At 47.1% G+C, this 11,847-nt stretch overlaps 1 protein-coding gene across 1 annotated transcript in view; it reads left to right on the forward strand.

Annotated features, from left to right (window-relative positions):
- LOC143141805 (von Willebrand factor D and EGF domain-containing protein) overlaps positions 1-11,847 on the forward strand; it is an 83,231-nt gene that overhangs the window by 19,871 nt on the left and 51,513 nt on the right. The window contains exons 11-15 of the mRNA XM_076302512.1: positions 1,957-2,162; positions 2,717-2,969; positions 3,039-3,753; positions 9,086-9,222; positions 11,735-11,847. The exon at positions 11,735-11,847 is cut by the window's right edge and continues 49 nt beyond it. Of these exons, the coding sequence (XP_076158627.1) occupies positions 1,957-2,162; positions 2,717-2,969; positions 3,039-3,753; positions 9,086-9,222; positions 11,735-11,847 (1,424 nt within the window). The remainder of the gene's footprint in view (positions 1-1,956; positions 2,163-2,716; positions 2,970-3,038; positions 3,754-9,085; positions 9,223-11,734) is intronic.

Here is an 11,847-nt window from a genome sequence, read left to right on the forward strand (position 1 = left end):
GCGGTAGTGGTTTGTGGGCCTATTGGGGTCAAGTAGGAAGCCCAGCAAGTTCCAAAAGTAGAAAAAAACTTTTGCGAGATCTCGCAAAAAGTTTTGCGGGATCTCGCAAAACTTTTGCGGGATCTCGCAAAACTTTTTGCGAGATCTCGCAAAACTTTGCGAGATCCCGCAATGAGATCCCGCAAAAGTGCATTGTTTTTTTTTTCTTCCTCATGTTTTTTTTCCCCACTACTTTTTTTTTTTTTTTTCTAACCCATGTTTTTTTTTCCCCCATGTCACCCGGAGGGCTCCGTACAATTCTGAACTCAAAACTTTCTTTTTTGTAGTCTCTGTGCTTCTGTTAACCTGCTAGTTCTCATCATAACAATTCTGTATAACAATAATAACCTTGAATTTGGCATTGGGAGTCCTTGAATGTCCAGTGTGTGGGCGTCCTGATAAATCAGAAGAGCAAAAGTGGATTTGTGCACAGAGAGACATATATTGGTTTTAAATATGGTATCTGGTTTTAAATATTTTAAATGTTTTTGTATTTTTGTTCAGGGCTCTACATTCAATTGTGCAAAAGAGTACAAAAATGTGCAAAGGGGCAGTGCAGACATATCAGTCTATGTGGATGATCATTAGTGCAAAAGTTAGCGCCTGCTAACCCACATTATAAGTTGATGCTGCACAGCTGCATCTAATTCAGCATGCATAGTAACATTTCACTGAGATGAGATATATCTCATTCACATGTCTATCATCCCATTTAGACAATGAGGATGGAACATACTGAAACTTTGATGATGTCACGTAACAAATTCAAAGCCACTCCAAGGATGAGCAGTAAAATTAACTAAATTCCCTACATTCACAAAATTCAAAAACATGTATTTTTTCATGCTAACGTACAGTACAGTACGTACCGTGTAATCATGCTGTAAGCACTAGCATCTGTACACCGTGTAGCCTGAATCCTGTGGCGCTGTGTGTATTTCAGTGTGGAATGCGATGGGGAGTAAACAGTGTTTTCATCTGTGTGGAGAGGAAGCTCGTGCCTTGCCAGAGTTGTTCTCACATGTGGTGACATGAGGAAAATTAGATTGGATCAAAACATGGAAATGAATTACCTCAGGCGCAGTGTGTTTTTTTGACAGCTAAATTATTTAAAACATTTTCACATGGCTGCCATGTTTGCTAGGAGGGAGCACCAGTCAAATCCACATGATTTCACAGGGTTTTAGTGGGACCTAGTCGTGAATGCCAGTGGTATTTATCACAGTAGAAAAATGTAATCAAGAAAAGGCCAAAAGGTCAATTTTGCATCTGTGAAACCAACTGCTGTAGCCATCAGTATATATTCTAAACAGGAACAGCCTAACGTTTTCATAAATCCAGACAAATTTGTGATTTTAAAAGGTTGTTGCCTTGCTAATGAAAAAAACGTGTGCTGATAACAGAACATGCAGCAGAGCAGAGAGTTGTGTTTAGCTGGTCAAGGGATTCCATAACAGTAATGGGCCGCTCTTTCTCACCCACTGGGAGTTGTTGATGCAGTTTCACTCTGATAGAAGGAGAGGAAAGGAAAGAATGACCTCCGTGTCTCTCTCACCTGGCTACGTCCAGGGGTAAAAGCATATTTCCACACTCACTCATATCTTGCAATAAAAGAATAACCTCATCTGACCATTCCGCAGCTCTCTGGAAGCGATACCTTCTGAAAGGCCATGGTGTGTGCACATATAAACACCTTTGCAGAGTGAATCTAATTTCAGCACATATAAAACGTCCTTCTGTGAATATCTCATCTTTAGGACAGAGAAAGTGGCTCGGCACTGCACTGTCTCAGCACTTCTCTGAGTGTTTTATTCTCTCCACAGAGAGTGAGAAGTCAGAGCAGGACCTTGCTGGTCCCTTTTAGCCAGCTCATCTTTGTGTTTCCTCCTCCTCCTCCTCCTCCTCCTCCTCCTCCAGGTGCTGTTTCCGTCGGGGGCGTTTGTGCGCGCTGATGTGAGTGACTGGGGAATGAGTCTAGCAGTCAGGGCGCCGGGGTCAGACCTCAATCGCACCCGCGGCCTCTGTGGAACCTTCGACCGAAACAGCCACAATGACCTGCACGATGCCGATGGCTCCCCCCTTAGCAGGAGCGAAGACCTCCAGCACTTCATCCACACCTGGAGGTGCTGTCACTGGCTCTCATCTGTAACGTCTGGGAGTAAAATGAAGTAGTGTTGTGTGCATGTGTGCGTGTGTGCGTGTGTGTGTGTGTGTGTGTGTGGCGGTGGGAGTCATTATTGGCTTTTGGTAGTCTGTCCCTGATTCCATAGCTAATGGTGAAGCCTACTATCAAACATTAATAGGGTGGTTCTCTGTGCCAGCACATTGTTTCAACTGTTAATGGCACATGCTATCACCTGACTGAGTGTTCATGTCCTTCATTATAACACGGTCACTTCTGTCAGTGAGGTTTTTTTCTTTCTTTCTTCTCTAATGGACGTTTCACAATCTATAAGTAAAAAAAGAGGGATTTGTTTCTTTCATCTGTAACCTTGACATCTTTTTATCTTGAGGATAAAAGAAAAAAGAAATTAATCGAATGGCTAACCTTTATCAAATCCTAAATCCTCCCCAGATGCTATGTCTCAGGGCTTAACTCAAAAGGCTAAAGTGATAGCTCATTTTCCCAGGCATATTTATATCTCATGCTTTTTTCCCCTTTCTGCTCCTGCGATAGGATAGCACCTGGGGAGAGCTTATTTGACAGCACACCACCTGCGCTCGAGGGGGAGACGAAGAGGAATTTCTGCCGCTGTCAGAGAGGCTACACCGCGTCGGTCCGCGGGACAGGGGTGGCGGACTTCCTGTTTAACCACGTCCCATCATCCCTTTGTCAGGACTATGACAGCGCGGATTACACGTCTCTCTTCCCATTCCGAGACGCCACTGCAGACTACGTGCACGGTTACGACACCAGACACAAGCAGAGCGTCCGCAAGCGTCACATCTCCACTACGTCAGCAGACTCGCCTACTGGGCCCGGCAAAGATGGCGTCCAGACACCAAAGGAGAAGGAGCGGCCTGTTGTGGCCAGTTTGTTGTCCAGCGAGACGAGCTCGGCTCAGCCACCTGGCTCGGCAGGTCGAAGGTCAATGGCAAACGAGCGGAGGGGAAAGAGGCAGAGTCTATATGACTTCCCCCCGAGTGGTAGCCGCCACCACCAGGGCCCGGACCCGGAGTTCCAGCCCATCCTGTCCTTCCAGAGCCTGAGCCAGCTGGACCTGGAGAGCTTGGCCTATTTCTTCCCGGAGGACCACTTGTCAGAGAGCCGTGAGGCTCCAGAGCCCGTGTGGCCCACGCCCAGCGGCCTCACCTCAGCCAAGGCGCTGGAGCTGTGCCAGGCGGCGCTGGCCAACTCCACCGTGGGCGCGGCGTGCCGCGGGCTGCTGGACCGACGCCTGGACGAGGCCGTGGACCTCTGCATCCAGGACCTGCAGCTGAAGGACGATCTGGCCTGGGAGGACGCCCTGCTGCCCTTCCTGGAGAACGAGTGCGAACGACGCCTGCTGCGGAACCGGACCCAGCGAGCCCTACAGCTCGGCGGTGGAGCTGCTGGTGGTGGTGGTGGTGGTACTGACAGCACCCTAGGCGCACCTGGAGATGTCGTCACTGCCCTGCGCTGCCCAAACCTCTGCAGCGGCAACGGGCACTGCACGGAGTCTGGGTGCCAGTGCCACCCTGGGCACAGCCGGTACGACTGCAGCATACCCATCGGTAAGTACAACTCTTCAGCGGGGAGTTGAAATCTCAGTCAGATTGAAATGCAATTGTGTTACTTTGTATTCAGCCCTCTTTGGAAATCATGTAAGGTTGTTCTATTCACCTGGCAGCAGAACATGTTTTTTCCGTCTGAATAAAGTTGAAGCCGATAGATTGTGAATGTAAAGGTTGAAGAACAGGCCGTGGATATGAATGAATATGAACTAATAAATATATTTCTTCATTTTTTCAGGGGGTGTAATACATTTTAATATCATCCCCCAAGCAGCTTAATCACTCATCATGAGCTTAAATATTCAGCTATTAGGTCAAATAATTTGTGCTAAGTCTGAAATGGACGACTGATGACTTATTGCCTTTGAACTGCGCGCAGTGTCCCAGTCGAGATAATGAAGTTGGTATCTGATCTAATTGCCTGTGTATGGTGCTTTAGGGACAGGACTTTCACCCTGCTGATCGCCAGAATGGGTTTTAATTAAAATCATATTGGTCTGGAAAGGAGCCTCTCTGTGCAGCTGCCTCTAACAGATGGTCGTCGAAAAGGCCTGTGCAACTGGGTGGCAATCGATCAAATCATATGCGTTTGGTCCTCTAGTTGGATTGGTCCAGCATGGTGGAGAATTCTCTCTCTCTCTGTTTCTCACTCTCACTCTCTATATTTCTGTCTATCTGTCTCCTTATCTCCTATGTGTATCTCTCTCTCTCTCTCTCTCTCTCTCTCTCTCTCTTACCTCATAGTCTGCAAAGTTGTATTAATCGTGTTTTCATTTTAGAGAAGTCTTATTTTCTCTCCCAGAGCTCATTTCATGTGCTTCCACACTGTGCAAAGTCTCAGTAGTTCACCTCTCCCAGGAACAGCACAGATGGTCTATTTCTCTCCTGTCTCTCTCACTCCCTCCCTCTGTTCACTGGCGCCGTGTGCTATTTTGAAACCTTCGGCCGAGATATCGTTCTCACAAAACGAGAGGAAAATCACCACGTATCCCCGTAACTGTCAGATTCGTTGATAAAGCGGCACCATTGCCTGATCTCTTTTAGCACCTCTGAGATGCCTAAGCAGCTCCAGCTCTGCCTTGTTCCCCCTCTCCTCTCCTCCTTCCTTCCTTCCCTCCCTTCCTCCCTCTCTCCCTCTGTCTCCCTCTCTCTCTCTCTCTCTCTGCATCTCTGTGTGTGTTTGTTATGCAGGTATGCTGCGAAGGCTTGGACGTGTGCCAAATGGGCATTAATGCGTTGCCGATTAGCGCAGAAATCAGCGTGGCAAGCGGGGGCAGCGGCGGCTCGCTATCGCACTCCTGGTGCCCAAGACGCCTGGACTCCCCTGAGGGCCAGACCGTGCAGCGCTCGGTGGGGGTTTAACACAAATTATGGTGCAGATTAACACGGGGATTGGGGTGGCATGGAGTGCCGGGTGTGTGTGTGTGTGTGGGGGGGGGGTACAGAGTGTGGTGTTTATCAGAGGCGCCTGTGGGGCATGACAACACCCAACCGCACCCCACCGCCACTCCACTCCACCTCGGCCGTCTTTTCTACAACCCTGATTTATGGACGCTGTAGAGAGAGATCAACATACGGGAGGGGAGAGTGAAGGGCAGGGGAATAAATCCACCCTAATTGCCCCACCGTCCACAGGGGGGAGAGGGGGTTAGAGAGGAGCTTAGAAAGCCAGAGAGAGAGAGAGAGAGATAAATTGAAGGGAGCAGTGAGAGAGATTAGATGGATCTACTGTATACATCCATTCATCTATGGATACTGGTCTAAAGCACAAAGGTCTTGGAGAACTTGTAGATGAGGGAATGGGCATTGCTGTGAGGACATGCAAGGTCTGCGTTCACTTTCACTAATGACCACCTCCTAATTCAGGCTGTCCTTATTTACCCAATGCAATGTGCAATAGAAATAACATCCTCAAGCTTTGGACCTTCAGCTTCCTTCCCTGCCAGCACAATAGCTCCTCAATAGAGAGGGTCTGTTATGTGATTCACATTTCAGCTAGTGGACAGAGGAGCATAAAGAGAAATCTATTTAAAGGTCCTTCCCACTTATCCACTAATGAGGACAGTCTTGTAGACTGACGGTTAGCTCATGTTCAGGCTGCATGCAGCTTCTTGCAGGCAGCATATACTGTATGGGCTTCTGTGTCATTTGTATGTCATTTAGCCTGGTTCTGGCAGACACTCATTCTTCTGGCAGACACTCAGACTTTCTATTTGAATTTTTTTTCAGGTAGTTTGCTTCAGCATATGAGAGATTTGCTGTGTGTTTGTTTGGGTGTGTGTGTGTGTGTGTTTGTTTGTTTGTGTGTGTGTGTCTGTGTGTGTGTGTGTGTGTGTGTGTGTGTGTGTTTGTGTGTGTGTGTGTGTGCATGTGTGTGTGTGTGTGTGTGTGTGTGTGTGTGTGTCTGTGTGTGTGTGTGTGTGTGTGTGTGTGTGTGTGTGTGTGTGTGTGTGTGTGTGTCTGCACTCGCGCCCCTTTGCCCCTGGTGGGCATTTTTTCCAATATCCTCTCCATGGGTGAGGGGGGCCAGTCACTGCCCTGCACCATAGGAGAAAATAGCCCTCTTCCTGCCTCCTAGGTGCCTGCCTTTCTCCCCATCTATCATTAATGGGCCCTGCTGCTCTCCAGCTAACGGTGATAATGATACTGTTTGTGACGTCTCTGCTGGTCCCAGATACTAGATCCAGCCTCACACTGATGCCAGTCATTTTCTCTGAGGAAGTGCCCACTGATTTCACCGCAGACCTTCCTTGGACTGTGGGTTGGACCACTAAGTAAATAAATGTAAATGTAATGTTATTTGCGAGTGTTGTTTGTGAAAAGGGAGTGTTCTGCCAGGCTGGCAGGCAGACATGATTGTTATGCCGCAGATACAGCCGTGCTTGTGTGATGTCAGAGCCGGTTTGTTTTGACAGTGCCAGCTCGTGGGTGGGTTTAAATATTTTATCCGAACATAATCGTTTTACCCCCCCTGTCTAGCACTGTCCTACAGAGCTCCGAATCAAGTTAAAAACAGTTTTCGCTACGCCACTGAAATGCATTCTGACACGGCCAATGAGCAGCAGCCAAGGAATCTTAGGATCTAGACTTAACAATAGGCTCATTTCCATGCTTTTTATCCGTCACAGGGAAGTTGAACAAAAGCCAGCTGGCAGAGTCTGGACAGGATGAGGATGAATGAGGATGAATCTTCTTGGGAGGATAGAGACTAGGCTACTTTGAGTTGCACATCTAGAATAAGTTGTCATCTCCTTAAGTGTTGTCCCCTCTTTTTTTGCGCTCCTGCATCTTGGCATCACATGTAAGCGTTCCCTGTTTATTTATTTATTTGTTTTCATTTTTAATGACACTTTTTCAGCATATTTTTACATACTGTTAGTGAGTGTAGGCCTACCATTTGGATGCGTTTTCGAGCAGAGATGTGAATTATGTGGCATTGTCTCCAAGGAAATCACAAGGAGCCATTTGAAATTAAAATGGCTGATTTAAGGAGGGCCAACCATGGTTGGTGCAGCCTTCGTTGGGCATTCATCATGACTAATTTCGGCCAGCTACGACAGGCAGTGCCCGTCCGTCAGTGCCTCCGCATCCGATTTGCAGTATCGCGGCTGGTAGATCTCAAACCATAGTAACCCCTATTTAAGGTCTAATTTGCACAACGCATAATGCAGACTTGATGGAAGTAGAGAAATCCCAATTATGGAGAAAAGGCAGAATTCCTCCACTAATTGCTTTGCGTCATCTCATGCTGTTGCTAATGGTCTCCTAGAGATGTATGCAAGGTCAGTGCTGGCCCTCCCTCCCCTGAAAACACGCAGTGATTTATGGCAGTGTGAGTTTTGTCACACTGTTTGTTAATGCCACGGTGTTCTTGAAAGTCTCTCTCTCTCTCCACCAGTGTGGCTACAAGCCCAGTGGCGTGTTTTAATGCACTGCATCTTTCTGCATTTGTTCCCATTATTGGCATGCTTTTACAGGGAAGGACAGCAGCATAGACAACACTGCCCCCTCCCCTTCACACACACACACACACACACACACACACACACACACACACACACACACACACACACACATTCCCCTCCCCTCACTCAGCCCATCCATATCACATTATCCTCACATACCCTTGAACCATAGCCCATATCTGTTTGAATAAATGTGACTCCTGTTATTGTCTTATCTGGGTGCTAAATCTATTATCCTCCAGAGTCTATTTCCCCCCTCGTTTTCATGCTTGAAAAGAATAGCATGTTTCTCTTTCTACCCCTTTCTGAGCGTTCTTCTCTTCCCAGCGCTTGCTTTGTCTTTGAGCCCAGGTGAGGCTGAGCTGAGGTGCGGATGTGGTGCTGATGGGAGTCTCCATTCAGGGATGTGTTGTCTGGTGACGGCGCTAACATCCTTTGTGTGCGTCTGTAATTGAAGCCCCCAGAAATTGCTGATATTGTGTGTGTGTGTGTGTGTGTGTGTGTGTGTGTGTGTGTGTGTGTGTGTGTGTGTGTGTGTGTGTGTGTGTGTGTGTGTGTGTAAGGATGTTTCAGTATTCATTGTGGAAGGCTTTAGACAAAGGGAGAAATCAGCAGGCCTCCTCAGAGGTGTAGAGTGTAATAATTACCAAGAGATCAAAAATCTCACCAGAGATCTCTTCTCTTTTCTTCTCTTTTCTTTTCTTTTCTTTTCGTTTCGTTAGTCATCTTTTTTGCTTCAACAAGAGAGTGGCTCTCATTAGGATTTGATCTCTGACAGGAGGTGTGTGTGTGAGGATGTGTGTTAATGATGAAACTCTCTCACTCTCTGAGTCTTTCTGAGTCTCCCCTGTTCTTTCTCTCTCTCTCTCTCTCTCTCTCTCTCTCCCTCTGTGTCTCTCTCTTTTTTAACTTCTCTCCCACTCTCTCACTACTCTGTCATATTTCTGTCTACCCCACCTCTCATTCTTTCAATCTATCTGACTCTTTCATGGTCCCTTTCTCCTTATCTCTCTCTCTCTTTCATACCTCTCAATTCACTACACTTTATAGGCATAACCATTTAGAGAAAAATAGTGCTGCCAGTTGAAGCATTAAAATGTAGGAAATACAGAATACAGACCTCTCTCTCTCTGTCTCTCTCTCTCTCTCTCTTTGATAAGGGGAGTATTATTTTAAATGTGTGTGGGTGGGGGGATTGTAAGCCTTGAGACTGAGGGTTTGAAGGTAATACTGATGTAATTCTGTGAGAACGTCTGATAATGGTTTAATGAAAGAGTTTTAAACCCCTCTCTTTCTCTCTCTCTCTCTCTCTCTCTCTCTCTCTCTCTCTCTCTCCCTCCCTCCCTCGCTTCTCTTCACCCCTGCAGGTCAGATGGTAGAGGTAACGGACCTGGAGAACAGTGGCCTTTGTGACTTCAGGGCATTTGACTGCAGTAGCGTGCGAGTCTTTGGCCTGGGCTTCCTCGACTCACCCAACCTCAGCTGCCATGCCACCAAACTCATGGTAAAACAGACACACGCACACACACACACACACACACACACACACACACACACACACACACACACACACACACACACGCGCGCACACACACACACAAACATATACACACACCACCATCCCACCAAACCCCTAAGCCCTGCTGAGTAAAGTATCAATTCTGCCCTCATGACTAACTAGTTCAAATATACTCCCACCACGTCAACTCTTTGCAAAGCAGACAGAGATTTGCTTGTTAGGGGGCTGCCGTGGCCTACTGGTTAGCGCTTCGGACTTGTAACCGGAGGGTTGCCGGTTCGAACCCAGACCAGTAGGAAGCGGCTGAAGTGCCCTTGAGCAAGGCACCTAACCTCTCACTGCTCCCCGAGTGCCACTGTTGTAGCAGGCAGCTCATTGCGCCGGGATTAGTGTGTGCTTCAACTCACTATGTGTTCACTCTGTGTTTCACTAATTTACGGATTGGGATAAATGCAGAGACCAAATTTCCCTCACGGGATCAAAAGAGTATATATACTTATACTTATACTGTTGCCACAAAAGTTTAAATTAGTTTAACTTTTTGCATGACGTTTCATGTTGTCAAAGGTTATTTTGCCTGTAATTGTTAGTAATCAGTGAATTTCATTAACATTTAACATTCATGGACGCTCTCCCCCACCTCTGACATGTTCTCCCATGTAGAAAGGCCTGTTTGCCCCCTCAGCCACAGCTCATGATAAGATATCCCTCCTTCCACCACATAGGGGGAGCTGTTCTTTCTTTGGTCTAGTCAAGTTCAGAGCAGCGGTCCAGATAATGTTTGTATGATCAAATGGAGCGCTAGTTTATATCAGGCTAACTTCTCACTTAATCTACCGAGTTGTGACTTCAATGACTTTGACTATAGTCTGTCTCTAATTTCTGTTTGTGATACACAGGCCTTTATTGAGCTTGCACTCCATGCACTGACACTACTCAGGCTGACGATATTGCCTCTACTTGAATTGCGTAGCGAAGTATTCCATTAAGCGGATTTTATTGGTCGTTCTAAGGCAGGCTTTAATATGCACCTGCCATCTGTCCTAATGCATATTTAAAGCAGCGGAGGAGCAAGCGACAGACACGCAGGGCGTTTGATTACTGATGCTCCTTATCCTACACAAGCCTATAGAAAATAAACCCTATAGATCAGAGCAGCAGGTCTCCACTTTACATGTAAAGGCTGCATCCTTCACTGGGGCTGTGCTGTGTGGTGCATTTATGTGCTGTGATGCTATGTTTGTGTGTGTGTGTGTGTGTGTGTGTGTGTGTGTGTGTGTGTGTGTGTGTGTGTGTGTGTGTGTGTGTGTGTGTGTGTGTGTGTGTGTGTTTGTGCATGCTCTGGTCTTTAGTAGTCCAGCAGGCCTTACGGTATAATATTCGGTTTAACTGATGCTGTGAGATAAGCCATTTAGCTGCTTTAATGCGCTACCACATACTGACATGCATCTTCCCCACTGGCCTCGCGGGACCAGAGAGGGACGTCCCGGCGAGAGCCTGTGCTTTATCCGCCTCCTCTCCTCCTTCTCTCTTCCTCCCTCCCTCCCTCTCTCCCTCTGTCTCCCTCTCTCACTCCCTCTCTCTCTCTGTCTCCCTCTCTCTCTCTCTCTCTCCCTCTCTCATACACCCTCTCTCTCTCCTTCTCTCTTTGAAAGAAATGGTTATGAGAGGGGACCCACTTTCTCCCCTGCCCCTCCACCTCCTCCTCTGCGCCTGTTTGGAATTAAAATCTGCACCCCCAGAGAATCATCTACTTTCAATTTAAAAAAAAAAGCTAGTGGGGATCCTCTGTCGGTTATACATTCAACGCTTTTCCTCCCCCCTCGTCCCCTTTGCTTCTCAGTGCCTGTTTGCCCACAGAGGACAGCCATTCAGTGTAAAGGAAATAGCTTTGACATTCTCTCTTTTTCCCTGCTTCTTTTTTTCTTAACCTTCTCGTGCGTAAAAGTCGGAGTGTGCCGGAGCTGTTGATTTATACTCTCATTTTCAGGAATACATAAATAAGACTCGGAAAAATATTCATCAAGGACCCAACAATGAGCTGCGTGTATATATTTCTTTAAATTGTGCATTGATGCAAAGTGAAAGAGAATTGATTTAATGATTACACTATTCCTCTTCGCCAAGTGTGGCGTGTGGTCGTGAATCTATCATGAGGTGTCATTAAACGTCCTTGGCAAGAAAGAAAAGGAAAAAAAGAACGAAAGAAAGAAAGGAAAAAAATCTTTCTCACAAAATGTTGGCACTGGGATTACAGACCCTGAATAATTGAAGACACCTTGTGTGTATAATGACTCTCCAGCCCTCTACCACATTGAAGGCCACCGAGAATTCTATTGTTTAATGCAATTATCCTGACATAGTGCTGGGGAGGAGGGAGGGGGCAATACAATGGCCACAAACTGCGGCCGTGGGGTGGGGGAGAGGGAGGATGGGAGGGAGGCTTTCTGTATGCTCTGACAGGAACGCCGTTCTGTATTGTCCCGTGCGTCCGCAGTATGTGAATGGAGAGTGGATTCCAGGGGAGAAGACTCTGACCAAGGCCACTTTCCTGAGCTCCAAGGCAGTGGACTGTGACGTGCCAGCCCTCGCCACCATGGCCGATGACTC

This window comes from Alosa pseudoharengus, unplaced genomic scaffold (genome assembly GCF_046254945.1).
Source record: "Alosa pseudoharengus isolate Yale_2024_CS ecotype anadromous, Long Island Sound unplaced genomic scaffold, YU_APseudo_1.1 YU_APseudo_1.1_scf_24, whole genome shotgun sequence".
Classification (NCBI taxonomy): Eukaryota; Metazoa; Chordata; class Actinopteri; order Clupeiformes; family Clupeidae; genus Alosa; species Alosa pseudoharengus.